General features: G+C 37.3%; 1 protein-coding gene across 1 annotated transcript in view; it reads right to left on the bottom strand.

Annotated features, from left to right (window-relative positions):
* The window catches only part of MMP16 (matrix metallopeptidase 16), a 342,393-nt gene that overhangs the window by 15,198 nt on the left and 308,027 nt on the right, over nucleotides 1–19,168 (bottom strand). The window contains exon 8 of the mRNA XM_082601441.1: nucleotides 1,314–1,464. Within this exon, the coding sequence (XP_082457567.1) occupies nucleotides 1,314–1,464 (151 nt within the window). The remainder of the gene's footprint in view (nucleotides 1–1,313; nucleotides 1,465–19,168) is intronic.

The following is a 19,168-nucleotide window of genomic DNA, read 5'->3' as shown; positions in this document are numbered from 1 at the left end:
ACTTTTTGTGATGATAAGCAGTATCTTCTACATTAATAGAGTTTTTGTTTGATGAATCTTTTTTGTTTTGTGATTTAGTAAGAAACATTCAACAAAACCTTAGTTTCATGATAGTGAATTAAAAGCTATGAATATTTTGCCATAGAAATATATACAAATTGAATGTATAAAAAGCTTATAACAGAATAAAAGTATACATTTTTATCCATGGACAAAAATGATAGGATCTTTTTGTTCACAGATAAAGCTCAATGTTTTAAGTCACTCGTTATCAAAAATTACAAAGTGTAAAATAAACAAGGTTTATATCCTTATTTTTCTCATGAAGTTGGAGACATTTTATAGGGTTACATTATGCTAAGATTATAAGGCAAACTCAATACTAGCTTGTTGTTTATTAAAACCTGTTGTTCTTATGTGTGTTCGTGCATGTGTGTGCTTTAAAATTACTTGTAAAATAATATACTTGAGTTTTACCTGACAATGAAGGTTATTTATGGGTGTCACATTTTGACCCAACTAGTAATAGTGTAACTAAAATTTGATTTTTCATCTTTATTTTTAACCTAATATTAATTTAAAATAATAAAAATATAACCTTCATCTTATATTTTATATGTAATATCTGTCAAAAAGTAGGCAGGGGGTGAAGTTAGTATGCCTAGTGGCTACTGTATGTCATAAACTAATAGTTCACTTTGTTTTACAAACCCTGTTAGTAATGTCATAAAAGGAAAAGAAATGACAGAAAATAGCAAGAGATATTATACTTCAAGCTAAAAGTGTTTATTTTGTCCAGTGATAGTTTGGTTAGTTCATCGCACCTATCTGCTGGTACCTAAATAAATAGTGTCCTAAGAAATAGAATTCATGACTAAACTGAAAGTATTTGAAAATGTTCAAAATTAACTGTGTGCAAAGTGTAAAAATTTAACTTTAAATATAAAAGCAAAAAAAAAGCCTCTCTTAAAAAGTACTTTTTAAGTAAAGTAAGTAAAATGATAAGAAAATGCATTGTAAGGGTAAAATACACTACCTATACAGCTTTATAGGAATGTTAAGAGTATACAGAAGAGAAAGAATATATACTGTATATATACATTCATAAGAAAGTCACATTACTTGGGTATATTAGAGGAAGATTTATCTTAAATATTATTTTTAAATGTATAAAAATGGTTGCAGTTCTATTAATTCCTGTGCTTATATCTACACAGATTCTTTCCTCAAATGTACATGCCTATTATAGACTAGATATATTGACTTCTCTAAACATTAGTTAACTGTTTTCCTCATGTGAAGCGTGTACTGACCTGTCCCCCTTGAAGAAATAGGTTTTCCCAACGTCCTCCCACCAAATGGCTGAATCAATACCATGAGGGGGAATTCCGCTTCCAAGAGTAATCAAGTCATGAGGGTAACCAGGTTGAAGAGTCGTGTCCTTGAACACCCAATATTTGTTACCTGTATGAAATAAGTGCAAATGCAGAATACACTAATTTAATGTCAGAAATTAGAATATATCTACTAACACAATGCATTTAAAATTATTTTACATGAAATCCATGAACTAACTTAGTAGCAGTCACACCTGGAATACTGACATTATTTTTGAAACATGTTATTTTCAAAAGTGGACATAATGAAAACTTACTTAATAATGTAATCAGAATTTGTGTGTTAATTTAAGAAATAAAAAAGATCTACAACTTGCTATATTGAAACAGTTTTGAATCAAGGGTCAAGGATTCTTCCTCTAGGAATTAGAGGCCTTATTTTCATTCAAGACTAAATCATTCCTGTGTTTTGGGCATTCTATATGCCCTCAGATTGCTGATTACAAACTCTACTCTGTTAAAACACTTCTTCTGGGCTAATCCTTTTCTTTTAATATATAAACATTCACAAGTCCATCTAGTTTAATAAAGGCATCCTCTTTTGACCTGATGCCCTCTTCTAGCTGTTACATTATCCTTCTCTGTAAGAATGGTGACTGAAGGTAACAAAATTTTAACCCTAAACTTGTTCAAAATTGCCAGAGTATGGCAATACTAAAAAAAAAAAAGATGAACTTCAGTCAGCTTTATTACTGTTTTGAAATTATCTACAGACAACACACTTCCTCATGCCCTACACCACTGGCAGACTATGTATACCACTCCCCTCTTCAGTATGACTCTCAAGTAGTCTGCAACTTTTTCTCACTCCACTGAAAGTTGACTTAATACCCATTGTCTACTGAAAGCTTTTGTCCTGGAGTCACCAATGCCTACAATTTTCCACGCTTATCTATTGACACAGTTGCCCACTTAAAGAATTTTTCTCCCTGAGCTGCGAGAAAACCATTTTGTTGTTGTTATGGCTCTTTCTTCCCTAGCTGCTTCTTTCTGAGATTCATTTATTTTACTCAGTCCTTGAATGTTGACATTTCCCAAGGCTCTGTTCTCTGCTCTCTTCTCTTTTTATTTTAAATTGTACAGGGACAGAGTGGTGTCACAAACTCAAATACTTATAAGGGCCAGCTAGAGATGACAGGAGTGGAGTGGCAGAGGTATTCAAATATTGGGACACATCCTGGATCTTTCTATACTCAAGCAACTTCTTGAGTAACTAACTCCTCTTGAGGTTAATATCTGGCAAAGTAAAACAGTATCTTAATATCTGACAAAGTATCCTGTGTCCTTTCTACTAGATGTAAGGCCTTCCTCATTGTTAAAATATTTCAATACTATCTGTATCTGAGGACTATGATAAACTGTAGCATTCATGTTATACCTAAAGGAATTTAAAAAAAAGTTAAAATCACTTACTAGCCTAAATCAACACAACACAAATGAACCAAAAAAACACATCTTCAGGCTAGATTTAGGTAGGAGTCTCTAGCTTGTAACCAGGGTAATCTTATTTACCCTAAGAGTTTCTACTATCATTTTTTATCATTTTAAATTAAAACAATATTTGTTGAGTACCTCCAGTATCCCAAGTATCATGTTAGGTACCAAGGATACTAAAGAGAACAAGACGGACCTGATCACTACTCAGATCATCCCACATTCAAGTGAATTCAGCAGATGAAAAACAAGAACACAAAAATGTAATTATAGTAATTGAAAAATTATTGAATGCTATAAAGGAAACACATCAGGGGTTGAGAAAAAGAAAACATAAGGGGAACATACTTCAAATAAGGAGATCAGGAAAGCATCTCTGAAGAACTAACACTTAAGCCAAATTTAAAGAAAGAGAAGAAGGTGATACCTATGCAAAGAATGCTGGGAAGAGCGTTCCAAGAAAAGGAGAGTTTTATATGATCAAAATTGAAAGAAGATTAATTGAATGTAATAAGCAAGAAGATAGTAGCACTGAAAACCTATATGATGGGCTTGGATCTTAGTTTGAGTACACTGGTAAGCCATCAAAGAGATTAAATAAACAAAGGGATATGGTCTGTTTCCTATTTTCAGAAGATGATCTTTGCTCTTTTGTTGAAAACGGATCTTAGAGAGAAGAGTGGAAATGAGAAGGTCTATCAAAGATCTTTTGCCAGGGAAGAACCCTCAAGATGGAGGAGGAGTAAGACGTGGAGCTCACCTTCTCCCCACAGACACATTATAAATACATTTACACAAGGAATGACTCCCACAGAACATCTACTGAACGCTGGCAGGAGACCTCAGACTTCCAAAAGGGCAAGAAAATCTCCATGTAACTGGGTAGGGCAAAAGAAAAAAAAAAAAAAAGGAAAAGGACAAAGGAATCAGGACAGGACTTGCACCTCTGGGAGGGAGCTGTGAAGGAGGATAAGTTTCCTCACACTAGGAAGCCCCCTCACTGGCAGGGACTGGGGGGAGCTTCAGAGCCTCAGAGGAGAACACAGCAACAGGTGTGTGGAGGGCAAAGCAGAGAGAGTCTTGCACAGAGGGTTCCAGAACTCCGTAGCCTGAGACATTTGTCTGCTCACCCACCAGAGGTGGGGGCTGGGTTCAGAGACTCGGGTTTCAGAGGTCAGACCCTAGGGAGAGGACTGGGTTTGGCTGCATGAAGACAGCCCGAGGGGCTGGTGTTCCACAAATGAGGGAGTCTGGGAAGAAGCCTTGGCCTGCCAGAGAGACAAGGAACCATTGCTGGGGGTGCTTGAGGAGAGGGGTGGGCCCGCCCTAGGAGCTTCTTCCGCTCACAGGCAGAGGACACAGTCTACATGAGCTTCAAGGGTGGGTGCGAGCTGCAGCTGCTATCTCAGACCCTAGAGGCAGGAGCTGACTGCTACTGCTGCCACCACTGCTGCCAAGGGTCCTGTGAGCAAGCACAGCTCACTGCCCACAACTTCCCAGTGACTTGTGCAGCCCGCCACTGTTGAGGGGCCAATGATCCAGGGACAACTTCCCCAGGAGAGTGAAGATTGTGCCCCAGGCTATTGCAACTTCCTGCTGGCCTCTGCCACCACAGGCACTCCCCTCACATCTCAAGTGTGGCCACCATATCCATCCCTCTCCCCGGCCTGAGTGAGTAAGTGTGCCCTAGTTAGCCACTGCTTTTGCCCCCTCTCGCCTGGGTAGGTAAGTGATGGGGCCAAAAGCAAAGCTGAACTGCAGGGGTGGTGTGAGCAAAGAAGAGGAATGGAAATCTCTCCATGCAGCTGCAGGAGCAGTAGATTAAATCCTGGCAATTGGCTTGGTAAACCCTACATCTGTGGAATATCTGAATAGATGAGTGTCCCCACAGTTGAGGTTGGTCTAGCTTTAACAACTGTGGACTTTGGGGGCAAGTACATGCAGGAATTGGGCAGGTCAAATTTTGAGCTGGGCTCACAGTGCCCATGTCAGGTCCAGAGACCTACTTAGAGGTATTAGAGGACTTCCTGTGTAGGCAGGGATTGGTTATGGCTCACTGTGGGGTCAAGGACAATGACAGCTGAGGCTACAGGAAAATAATAATTATTATTACTATTTTTTATTGTTTTGCTTATTCTGTTGTTCTTTTTTATTATTCTTTTTTTTTTTTTTTTTCTTTTTGCGGTATGCGGGCCTCTCACTGTTGTGGCCTCTCCCGTTGCGGAGCACAGGCTCCGGACGCGCAGGCCCAGCGGCCATGGCTCACGGGCCCAGCCGCTCCGCGGCATATGGGATCCTCCCAGACCGGGGCACGAACCCGTATCCCCTGCATCGGCAGGCGGACTCTCAACCACTGCGCCACCAGGGAGGCCCTCTTTTTTATTATTCTTTTAAGTTTTAATTTTTATTTATTTTTTCTTTTCTTTTTTATGCTTTTATTTTTAATGTTTTTCTTTTTTCTATTTTTACTTTTTTTGTAATACTGTATTTTTTCCTGTTGTTTTTTCTTTGTTTTGTTTTGTTCTTATATTTTTAACTATATTGTTAAAAATTTTTAGTTTACTTTTTTGTTGTTCATTTATTCCATTTGTTTTCTTCTTTCTTTTTTTCATCATTTTTGTGCATTTGTTTTATACTTTCTTTGACTTTTTTAGTTTGCTTTCTGCTTATGATTTGGGGTTTTTTTTTTGTTAGTTTAATTTTTATTGTTTGTTTTCAATTTTGGGTTCATTTATTTGTTTGTTTTCTCTCCTGTTTTGTTTTCTCTTTTTTTTTTCTGTTTCTGTGTGTATGTGTATTTCTTTGTGTGATTTTCTGTTTGGTTTTGCTATAACCATTTGTCTTGGGGTTTTTCTTTGTCAGTTTGTTTGCTTTATTTTTTTTTCTTCCATGCTATGCAGATTGCAAGGTCTTGGTTCTCTGACCAGGGGTTGGTGTGAGCCTCTGAGGTGGGAGAGCCGAGTCCAGGACACTGGATCACCAGAGAACTACTGGGCCCAGGGAATATTAATTGGTGAGAGCTCTCCCAGAAGTCTCCATCTCAACAAGAAGACCTGGCTCCACCCAACAGCCAGAAAGTCCCACTGCTGGACACCTCAAGCCAAATAACTAGCAAGACAGGAATACACCCCCACACGTTAGCAGACAGGCTGCCTAAAGTCATATTAAACTCATAGACACACCAAAATACAACATCTGACATGGTCCTGCTCATCAGAGGGAAAAGATCCAGCTCCACCCACCAGAATGCAGGCACCAGTCACCCCCCACCTCACACACACACCAGGAAGCCTACACAAGCCAGTAGACCAACCTCAAACACTGGAGGCAAACACCAAAAGACTGAAGAAATGCAACCTTGCAGCCATTCAGCCTGCAGAAAGAAGACCCCAAACACAGTAAGTTAAACAAAATGAGAAGACAGAGAAATATGTTGCAGACAAGGGAGCAAGGTAAAAACACACAAAACCAAATAAGTGAAGAGGAAATAGGCAGTCTACCTGAAAAAGAATTCAGAGTAATGATCATAAAGATGATACAAATCTCAGAAATAGAATCGAGAAAATACAGAAACATTTAGCAAGGACCTAGAAGAACTAAAGAACAAACAGTGATAAACAACACAGTAACTGAAATCAAAAATACTCTAGAAAGAATAGATAGCAGAATAACTAAGAAGAAAGGATAAATGAGCTGTAAGATAGAATTATGGAAATAACTGCCATGGAACAGAATAAAAAAAAAGAATGAATAGAATTAAGGACAGTCTCAGAAACCTCTGGGACAATATTAAGTGCACTGACATTCAAATTATAAGGGTCCTAGGAGAAGAAGACAAGGAGAAAAGGTTCTGAGAAAATATTTGAAGACATTATAGTCAAAAACTTCACTAACATGGGAAAGGAAATAGTCAATCAAGTCCAGGAAGTGCAGAGAGTCCCATACAGGGCAAAGCCAAGAAGAAACATGCCAACACACATATTAATCACACTAACAAAAAGTAAATACAAAGAAAAAATATTAAAAGCAGCAAGGGAAAAGCAACAAAAAATATACAAGGGAAACCCCATAAGGTTATAAGATGATTTTTCAGCAGAAACTCTGAAGGCCAGAATGGAGTGGCAGGATATATTTAAAGTGATGAAAGGGGAACCTACTACCAAATTACACTACGCAACAAGGATCTCATTGATAGAGAAATCAAAAGCTTTACAGAAAAACAAAAGTTAAGAGAATTTAGCACCACCAAACCAGCTCTACAAAAAATACTAAAGAAATTCTCTAAGCAGGAGACACAAGAGACAAAAAATATCTACAAAAACAAATCCAAAACAATTAAGAAAATGGTAGTAGGAACATATATATAAATAATTACCTTAAATGTGAATAGATTAAATGCTCCAAACAAAAGACACAGTCTGGCTGAATGGATACAAAATCAAGACCCATATATATGCTGCCTATAAGAGACCCACTTCAGACCTATGGACACATACAGACTGAAAGTGAGGGGATGGAAAAAGATATTCCATGTAAATGGAAATCAAAAGATAACTGGAGTAGCAATACTCATATCAGACAAAATAGACTTTAAAATAAAGACTGTTACAGTAGAAAAGGAAGGACACTATATAATGATAAGGGATCAATCCAAGAAGAAGATATAACAATTATAAATATATATACACTGAACATAGGAGAACCTTAATGCATAAGGCAAATGGTAACAGTCCTAAAAGGGGAAGTCGAAAGTAACACAATAATAGTAGTGGACTTTTTAACACCCCATTTTCACCAATGGACAGATCATCGAAAATGAAAATAAATAAGGAAACACAAGCTTTAAATGATGGACTTGACTGATATTTATAGGATATTCCATTCAAAAACAACAGAATAGGGACTTCCCTGGTGGTGCAGTGGTTAAGAATCTGCCTACCAATGCAGGTGACATGGGTTTGATACCTGGACTGAGAAGATCCCACATAATGTGGAGCAACTAAGCCCATGAACCACAACTAGTGAGCCTGCGCTCTAGAGCCCTTGAACCACAACTACTAAGCCTGGGAGTCACAACTACTGAGCACATGTGCCACAACTACTGAAGCCCACACACTTAGAGCCCATGCTCTGCAGCAAGAGAAGTCATAGAAATGAGAAGCTCACACAGTGCAACAAAGAGTAGCCCCCACTCGCCACAACTAGAGACAGCCCACACATGGCAATGAAGACTCAAGACAGCCACAAATAAAATAAATAAATAAATAATTAAAAAAAAAAAACAGAATACACTTTCTTCTCAAGTTCACATGAAACATTCTCCAGGATAGATCACAACTTGGGTCACAAATCAAGCCTCAGTAAATTTAAGAAAATTGAAATCATATCAAGCATCTTTTCTGAGCACAATGTTATGAGATTAGAAATAAATTACAGGAAAAAAAGTGTAAAAAAATCACAAACACATAGAGGCTAAACAATACACTACTAAATAACTGAGACATCACTGAAGAAATCAAAGAGGAAGTCAAAAAATACCTAGAGACAAATGACAAAGAGAACACACTGACCCAAAACCTATGGGATGTAGCAAGAGAAGTTCTAAAAGGGAAGGTTATATCAATAAAATCCTACCACAAGAAACAAAAAAAAATCTCAAGTAAACAATCTAACCTTACACCTAAGTAACTAGAGAAAGAAGAACAAAAAACCCACAAAGTTAGTAGAAGGAAAGAAATAATAAAAGAACAGAAATAAATTAAATAGAAACAATGAAAGCAATAGCAAAGATCAATAAAACTAAAATCTGATTTTTTGAGAAGATAATCAAAATTGAAAAACTTTTAGCCAGACTCATCAAGAAAAGGAAAGAGTGGACTAAATTAAATAAAATTAGAAATGAAAAAGAAGTTACAAGGGACACCTCAGAAAGACAAAAGATCATAAGAGACTACTACAAGCAATTATTTGCCAATAAAATGGACAACCTGGAGGAAATGGACAAATTCTTAGAAAGGTATAACCTTCCAAGACTGAACCAGGATGAAATAGAAAATATAAACACACCAATCACAGGTAATGAAATTGAAACTGTGATTAAAAATCTTCCAATAAACAAAAGTCCAGGATGAGATGGCTTTACAAGCAAATTCTATCAAACATTTAGGGAAGAACTAAGACCCACAAATTCTATCAAACATTTAGAGAAGAGCTAACACCCATCCTTCTCAAACTCTTCCAAAAATTACAGAGGAAGGAACACTCACAAGCTCACTCAATGAGGTCACCATCACCCTGATACCTAAACCAGACAAAGATATCACAAAAAAGAAAATTAAAGACCAATATCACTGATGAATATAGACTCAAAAATTATCAACAAAATACTAGCAAACGGAACCCAACAGCACATTAAAAGGATCATACATCATGATCAAGTGGGACTTATCCCAGGGATGCAAGGATTCTTAAATATACACAAATCAATCAATGTGATAGAGGGAGACCTTTAAGATGGCTGAGTAAGACGTAGAGATCACCATCCTCCCCACAAATACATCAGAAATACACCTACAACAACTCAAACTGAACACATAATGAAAAATGGCAGAAGAACTCAGACTTCCCAAAAGGCAAGAAACTCCCCACATACCTGGGTAGGGTCAAAGAAAAAAAGAAAAACAGAGACAAAAGATTAGGGATGGGACCTGCACCTCTGGGAGGGAGCTGTGAAGGAGGAAATGTTTCCACACACAAGGAAGCCACTTCACTGGCAGAGACGGGGGGTGGCAGGCAGAAAACTTCGGAGCCACAGAAGAGAGAACAGTAACAGGGCAGTGGAGGGCAAAGCAGAGAGATTCCCACACAGAGGATCAGTGCCAACCAGCACTCACCTGCCAGAGAGGCTTGTCTGCTCACCTGCCAGGGTGGGTGGGGGCTGGGAACTGAGGCTCAGGCTTCAGAGGTCAGATCCCAGGGAGAGGACTAGGGTTGGCTGCGTAAACACAGCCTGAAGGGGGTGAGTGTGCCACAGCTAACCAGAAGGGAGTTTGGGAAAATGTCTGGAACTGCCTAGAGGCAAGAGACAATTGTTTTGAGGTGTGCAAGGAGAGGGGATTCAGAGCACCACCTAAATGATCTCCAGAGATGGGCACGAGCCACAGCTATCAGCATGGACACAACAGATGGGCATGAAATGCTAAGGCTGCTGCTGCAGCCACCAAGAAAACTGTGTGCAAGCACAGGTCACTATCCACACCTCCCATCCTGGGAACCTGTGCAGCCAACAAGTGCCATGGTCCCGTGATCCAGGGTCAACTTCCCCAGGAGAACAAATGGCATGCCTCAGGCTGTTGCAATATCACGTTGGCCTCTACCACCACAGGCTTGCCCCACATTCCATATCCCACCCTCCCCACAGTCTGAGTGAGCGAGAGCCCCCTAATCAGCTGCTACTTTAACTCCATCCTGTCTGAGCAAAGAACAGACACCCTCGGGTGACCTACAGACAGAGGTGGGGCCAAATACAAAGCTGAAACCCAGGAGCTGTGCAAACAAAGAAGATAAAGGGAAATCTCTCCCAGCAGCCTCAGAAACAGTGGATTAAACCTCCACAATCAAATTGATGTACCCTACATCTGTGGAAAACCTGAATAGACAACAAATCATCCCAAAACTGAGACGGTGGACTTTGGGAGCAACAGTACACTTGGAGTTTGCTTTCTGCATTCAATTTCTTTTCTGGTTTTATGTTTATCTTAGTTTAGTATTTAGAGTTTATTATCATTGGTAAATTTGTTTATTGATTTGGTTGTTCTCTTCCTACTTTTTTCATATATATATATATATATATATATATATATTCTTTTTTCTCTTTGTGTGAGTGTGTATGTGTATGCTTCTTTGTATGACTTTGTCTGTATAGCTTTGTTTTTGTCCTAGGGTTCTCTCTGTCTGGGTTTTTTCTGCTTGTTTATCTGTTTTTTTGTTTTTTTGTTTTTTTCTTTCTTTTAGTATAACTGTTAGTGTTTGTTATAATTGTTGGATTTGTTTTTTAGGTTTGGTTGCTCTCTTCCTTCTTTCTTCCTTGTTTTTCCTTTTTCAATTGATTTTGTATTTTTATATTTTTAATAATTATTTTTTAGTTTTTATTTTAATAAATTTATTTTATTCTTTCTTTCTCCCTTTCCTTCTGAGCCATGTGACTGACAGGATACTGCTGCTCTGGCCAGATATCAGGCCTGTGTCTTGGAGGTGGGAGAGTCAAGTACAGGAATTGGTCCACCAAAAACCTCCCACCTCCACATAATATCAGATGGTGGAAGCTCTCCCAGAGATCTCCATCTCAACGCTAAGACACAGCTCCACTCAACAACCAGAAAACTACAGTGCTGGACAACCTATGCCAAACAACTAGCAACACAGGAACACAACACCACCCATTAGCAGAGAGGCTGCCTAAAATCATAATAAGGTCACACACACCCTAAAACACACCACAGGATGTGGACCTCCCCACCAGAAAGACAAGATGCAGCCTCATCCACCAGAACAGAGACACTAGTCTCATCCACCAGGAAACCTACACAAGCCACTGAACCAACATTATCAACTGGGGGCAGACACCAAAAACAACGGAAAATATGAACCAGCAGCCTGCAAAAAAGCAGACCCCAAATACAATAAGTTAAGCAAAATGAGAAGACAAACACACAACAGATGAAGGAGCAAGGTAAAAACCCACTAGACCTAACAAATGAAGAAGAAATAGGCAGTCTACCTGAAAAAGAATTCAGAGTAGTGATAGTAAAGATGATCCAAAATCTTGGAAATAGAATGCAGAAAATACAAGAAACTTTTAACAAGGACCTAGAAGAAATAAAGAGCAAACAAACAATGATGAACAGCACAATAAATGAAAATAAAAATTCTCTAGAAAGAATCAATAGCAGAATAACTGAAGGAGAATAACGGATAACTGATCTGAAAGATAAAAAAGTGTAAATAACTATTGCAGAGCAGAATAAAGAAAAACAGAATGAAAATAATTGAGGACAGTCTTAGAGACTGCTGGGAAAACATTAAACACACCAACATTTGAATTATAAGGGTCCCAGAAGAAGAAGAGAAAAAGAAAGGGAGTGAGAAAATATTTGAAGAGATTATCATTGAAAACTTCCCTAATATGGGAAAGGAAATAGTCAATCAGGACCAGAAAGCACAGAGAGTCCCATACAGGATAAATCCAAGGAGAAACACACAAAGACATATATTAATCAAACTATCAACAATTAAATACAAAGAAAAAAATTTAAAAGCAGCAAGGGAAAAACAACAAATAACAAAAAAAGGAATCCCCATAAGGTTAACAGCTGACCTTTCAACAGAAACACTGAAAGCAAGAAGGGAGTGGCAAGACATATTTAAACTGATGAAGGGGAAAAATTACAACCAAGATTACTCTATCCACCAAGGATCTCATTCAGATTCAACGGATATATTAAAACCTTTACAGACAAGCAAAAGCTAAGAGAATTCAGCATCGCCAAACCAGCTTTACAACAAATGCTAAAGGAACTTATCTAGGCAAGAAACACAAGAGAAGGAAAAGACCTACAATAACAAACCCAAAACAATTTAAAAAATGGTAATAGGAACATACATATTGTTAATTACCCTAAATGTAAATGGATTAAATGCTCCAACCAAAAGACATAGACTGGCTCAATAGATACAAAAAGGAGACCTGTATATAGGCTGTCTACAAGAGACACACTTCAGAACTAAGGACACATACAAACAAAGTGAGGGGATGGAAAAAGTTATTCCATGCAAATGGAAATCAAAAGAAAGCTGGAGTAGCAATTCTCATCTAAGACAAAATGGACTTTAAAATAAAGACTATTACAAGAGACAAAGAAGAAGACTACATAATGATCAAGGGATCAATCCAAGAAAAAGATATAACAATTGTAAACATTTATGCACTCAACATAGGAGCACTTCAATACATAAGGCAAATGGTAACAGTCCTAAAAGGGGAAGTCAACAGTAACACAATCATAGTAGGGGACTATAGCACCCCACTTTCACCAATGGACAGATCATCCAAACTGAAAATAAATAAAGAAACACAAGCTGTAAATGATACATTAAGCAAGATGGACTTAATTGATATTTATAGGACATTCCATCCAAAAACAACAGAATACACTTTCTTCTCAAGTGCTCATGGAATATTCTCCAGGATAGACCATACCTTGAGTGACAAATCAAGCCTTGGTAAATTTAAGAAAATTGAAATCATATCAAGTATCTTTTCTGACAACAATGTTATGAGACTAGATAAGAATTACAGGAAAAAAAACCTGTAAAAAATACAGACACGTGGAGGCTAAACAATACACTACTAAATAACCAAGATGTCACTGAAGAAATGAAAGAGGAAATCAAAAAATACCTAGAGACAAATGACAATGAAAGCACAATGACCCAAAACTATGGTATGCAGTAAAAGCGTTCTAAGAGGGAAGATTATAGCAATGCAATCCTACCTCAAGAAACAAGAAGCATCTTAAATAAACAACTTAAAATTACACCTAAAGCAATTAGAGAAAGAAAGGAAGACAGAAACAAACAAACCCAAGGTAACCAGAAGGAAAGAAATCATAAAGATCAGATCAGACATAAATGAAAAAGAAATGAAAAGCAATAGCAAAAATCAATATAACTAAAAACTGGTTCTTTGAGAAGATAAACAAAATTGATAGACCATTAGCTAGACTGATCAAGAAAAAAGAGAGAAGAATCAAATCAACAGAATTAGAACAGAAAAAGGAGAAGTAACAAGTGACACTAAGCAACTATATGCCAATAAAATGGACAACCTGGAAGAAATGGACAAATTCTTAGCAAAGCACAACCTTCTGAGATTGAACCAGGAAGAAATAGAAAATGTAAACAGACCAATCACAGGCACTGAAATTGAAACTGTGATTAAAAATCTTCCAATAAACAAAAGCCCAGGACCAGATGGCTTCACAGGTGAATTCTATCAAACATTTAGAGAAGAGCTAACACCTATCCTTCTCAAACTCTTCCAAAATATATCAGAGAAAGGCACACTCTCAAACTCATTCTACGAGGCCACCATCACTCTTATACCAAAACCAGACAAAAATGTTACAAGAAAAGAAAACTACAGGGCCATATCACTGATGAACAAGGATGTAAAAATCCTCAACAAAATACTAATAAACAGAATCCAACAGAACATGAAAATGATCATACACTGAGATCAAGTGGGGTTTATCCCAGCAATGCAAGGATTCTTCAATACATGCAAATCAATAAATGAGATAAACCATATTAACAAACTGAAGGAGAAAACCATATGATCATCTCAACAGATGCAGAAAAAGCTTTCAACAAAATTCAACACCCATTTATGATAAAAACTCTCCAGAGAGTAGGCATAGAGGGAACTTACCTCAACATAATAAAGACCATATATGACAAACCCACAGCCAACATCATTCTCCATGGTGAAAAACTGAAGCCATTTCCACTTAGATCAGAAACAAGACAAGGTTGTCCACTTTCACCCTTATTATTCAACATAGATTTGGAAGTTTTAGCCATAGCAATCAGAGAAGAAAAGGAAATAAAATGAATCCAAATTGGAAAAGAAGAAGTAAAAGTGTCACTACTTGCAGGTGATATGACACTATACATAGAGAATCCTAAAGATGCTACCAGAAAACTACTAAAGCTAATCAATGAATTTGGTAAATTAGAATGATACAAAATTAAGGAAGATAGATTTTTTGCATTCCTATACACTAATGATGAAAAATCTGAAAGAGAAATTAAGGAAACAGTACCTTTTACCATTGCAAAAATAAGAATAAAATACCTAGGAATAAACCTACCTAAGGAGACAAAAGACCTGTATGCAGAAAATTATAAGACACTGCTGAAAGCAATTAAAGATGATACAAAGAGCTGGAGAGATATACCATGTTCTTGGATTTGAAGAACCAAAACTGTGAAAATGACTATACTGCCCAAAGCAATCTATAGAATCAATGCAATCCGTATCAAATTACCAGTGCCATTTTTCACAGAACTAGAACAGAAAACTTCACAGTTTGTATGGAAATAAAAAAAGACCCTGAATAGCCAAAGTAATCTTGAGAAACAAAACTGGAACTTGAGGAATCAAGCTCCCAGACTTCACAGATAAATAGAGATCAATGGAACAGGATAGAAAGCCCAGAGATAAAACCATGCACATATGATCACCTTATTTTTGATAAAGGAGGCAAGAACATACAATGGAGAAAAACAGCCCTTTCAATAAGTGGTGCTGGGGAAACTGGACAGCTACATGTAAAGAATGAAATTAGGACACTCCCTAACACCATATACAAAAAAACTCAAAATGGAGTGAAGACCTAAATGTAAGGCCAGACACCATCAAACTCTTAGAGTAAAACATAGGGAGAACACTCTGTGACATAAATCACAGCAAGATCCTTTTTGACCCACCTCCTAGGGAAATGGAAATCAAAACAAAAATAAACAGATGGGACCTAATGAAACTTAAAAGCATTTGCACAGAAAAGGAAACGAAAAACAAGATGAAAAGAAAACCATCAGAATGAGAGAAAATATTTGCAAATGAAGCAACTGACAAAAGATTTATCTCCAAAATTTATAAGCAGCTCATGCTACTCAATATCAAAAAACAAATAACCCAATCCAAAAATGGACAGAAGACCTAAACAGACATTTCTCCAAAGAAGATATAGAGATTGCCAAGAAACACATGAAAGAATGCTCAACATCGCTAATCATTAGAGAAATCCCAATTGAAATGAGGTATCACCTCACACCAGTCAGAATGGCCATCATCAAAAAATCTACAAACAATAAATGCTGGAAAGCATGTGGAGAAAAGGGAACACTCTTGCCCTGTTGGTGGGAATGTAAATTGATACAGCCACTATGGAGAACAGTATGGAGGTTCCTTAAAATCTAAAAATAGAACTACCATATGACCCAACAATCCCACTACTGGGCATATACCCTGAAGATACCATAATTCAAAAGAGTTAAGTACCGCAATGTTCATTGCAGCTCTATTTACAATAGCCAGGACATGGAAGCAACCTAAGTGCCCATCAACAGATGAATGGATAAAGAAGATGTGGCACATATATACAATGAAATATTACTCAGCCTTAAATGGAAAAGAAATTGAGTTATTTGTAGTGAGGTGGATGGACCTAGAGTTTGTCATCCAGAGTTAAGTAAGTCAGAAAGAGAAAAAAAAAAAAAAAACACTGTATGCCAAGACAAATATATGGAATCTAAAAAAAAACACAAAAAAACCCCAAAAACCAAAAAACAAAAGGCTCTGAAAAACCTAAGAGCAAGACAGGAATAAAGACATTGACGTAGAGAATGGACTTGAGGACACAGGGAGGGGGAAGTGTAGGCTGGGACAAAGTGAGAGGGTGGCATGGACTTATATATACTGCAAATGTAAAATAGATAGCTAGTGGGAAGCAGTCCCATAGCACAGAGAGATCAGCTTGGTGCTTTGTGACCACATAGAGGGGTGGGATAGGGCAGGTGGGAGGGAGACACAAGAGGGAGGAGATATGGGGATATATGTATATGTATAGCAGATTCACTTTGTCCTAAAGCAGAAACTAACACCACATGGTAAAGTAATTATACTCCAATAAAGATGATAAAAGAAAATCAGTGTGATGCACCATATTAACAAATTGAAGAATAAAAATCATATGATCATCTCAGTAGATGCAGAAAAATCTTTTGACATAATTCAACACTCATTTTTGATAAAAGCTCTCCAGAATGCGGTCCTAGAGGCAACCTGCCTTAACATAATAAAGGCCATATATGACAAACCCACAACAACCATCATTCTCAGTTCTGAAAACCTGAAACCATTTCCACTAAGCTCAGGAAAAATACAATGATGTCCACTCTTGCCACTATTATTCAACATAGTTTTTGCAAGTGCTAGTCATGATAATCAGAGCAGGAAAAGATATAAAATGAATCCAAATTGGAAAAGAAGTAAAAGTGTCACAGTTGACAGATGACATGATACTCTGCATAAAAAATCCTAACGATGCCACCTAAAACTACTAGAGCTCATGAATGAATTTGGGAAAGTTGCAGGATACAATATTAATGCATAGAAATCTCTTGCATTCCTATATACTAACAATGAAAGTCAGAAAAAGGATACAATCCCATTTACCATTGCAACAAAAAGAATAAAATACCTCGGAATAAACCTACCTAAGGAGGTAAAAGACCTGCACTCTAAAAGTTATAACACACTGATGAAAGAAATCAAAGATGACACAAACAGATGGAAAGATATACCATGTCCTTGGTTTGGAAGAATCAATATTGTCACAATGACTATACTGCCCAAAGCAATCTACAGATTCAATGCAATCCCTATCAAATTACCAGTGACATTTCTCAGAGGACTAGAACAAAAAATCTTAAAATCTATATGGAGACACAAAAGACTCCGAATAGCCAAAGCAATCTTGAGGAAGAAAAATGGAGCTAGAGGAATCAGGCTCCCTGGCTTCAGACTATACTACAAAACTACAGTAATTAAGACAGTATGGTACTGGTACTAAAACAGAAATATAGATCAATGGAACAGGATAGAAAGCACAGAGTTAAACCCATGCACATATGGTCACCTTACCTTTTACAAAGGAGGCAAGAATAGACAATGGAGATAAGATAGCCTCTTCAATAAGTGGTGCTGGGAAAACTGGACAGTTACATGTAAAATAATGAAATTAGAACACTCTCTAATACCATACACAAAAAATAACTGAAATGGATTAAAGACCTGAATGTAAGACCAGACAGTGTAATACTCTTAGAGGAAAACATAGGAAGAGCCCTCTTTGACATAAATCACAGCAGTATCTTTCTTGACCCACCTCCTAGAGTAATGAAAGTAAAAAGAAAACTAATCAAATGGACCTAATGAAGCTTAAAACTTTTGCATGGCAAAGAAACCATAAACAAGATGAAAAGACAACACTCCAAATGGGAGAAAATGTTTGCAAATGAAGCAACAGGTAAGGTATTAATCTCCAATATATACAAACAGCTTGTATGCTCAATATCAAAAAACAAAACAAAATAGCCCAATCCAAAAATGGGCAGAAGACCTAAATAGACACTTCTCCATAGAAGACATACAGATGGCCAAGAGGCACATGAAAAGATGCTTAACATCACTAATTATCAGAGACATGCAAATCAAAACTACAATAAGGTATCATATCACACTGCTCAGAATGGCCATCATAAAAATATCTACAAACATTAAGTGCTGGAAAGGGTGTGCAGAAAAGGTTACCCCCCTACACTGTTGGTGGGAATGTAAATTGTGTATGGAGGTGCTTTAAAAAGTAAAAATAGAATTACATTATGACTCAGAAATCCCACTACTGGGCATATACCTTGAGAAAACCATAATTTAAAAAGACACATGCACCCCAATGTTCATTGCAGCACTGTTTACAACAGCCAGGTCTTGGAATCAACCTAAATGTCCATCAACAGAGGAATGGATAAAGAAGATGTGGAATATATATACAATGGAATATTACTCAGCCATAAAAAGGAATGAAATTGGGTCTTTTCTAGAGTTGTTGATGGATCTTAAGAGACTGACATACAGAATGAAGTAAGTCAGAAAGAGAAAAATAAATATCGTATAGTAATGCATCTGGAAAAATGGTACAGATGAACCTGTTTGCAAGGGAGAAATAGAAACACAGACCTAGAGAACCAACTTATGGACACCAAGGGGGGAAACAGGGGTTGGGATGAATTGGGAGATTGGTATTGACATATACACTAATATTTATAAAAATAGATAACTAATGAGAACCTGCTCTATAGCACAGGGTACTCTACTCAGTGTTCTTTGGTGACCTAAATGGAAGGAAATCCAAAAAAGAGGGGGTATATGTAAACATATAGCTGGTTCACTTTGCTGTACAGCAGAAAGTAACACAACATTGTAAAGCAACTATACCCCAATAAAAAGAAAAATAAACTTGCCATGTAAGAGGCTGTCCATACATCTTAAACAAAGAAAAAAATGATCTTTTGCTAGAATTAATTAATTGAATTATTAATCAACAACTTAGTATGCATACCAGGCACTGCTTTAGGCACTAGAGATATGGGAGTGAACAAGAAGGGCAACATCTTGGGCTTCCCTGGTGGCACAGTGGTTGAGAGCCTGCCTG

Source organism: Mesoplodon mirus (assembly GCF_964341445.2).
Source record: "Mesoplodon mirus genome assembly, chromosome: 16".
Classification (NCBI taxonomy): Eukaryota; Metazoa; Chordata; class Mammalia; order Artiodactyla; family Ziphiidae; genus Mesoplodon; species Mesoplodon mirus.
Note: the sequence above shows the minus strand (reverse complement) of the source record. Positions and strands in the feature narration are given on the sequence as shown.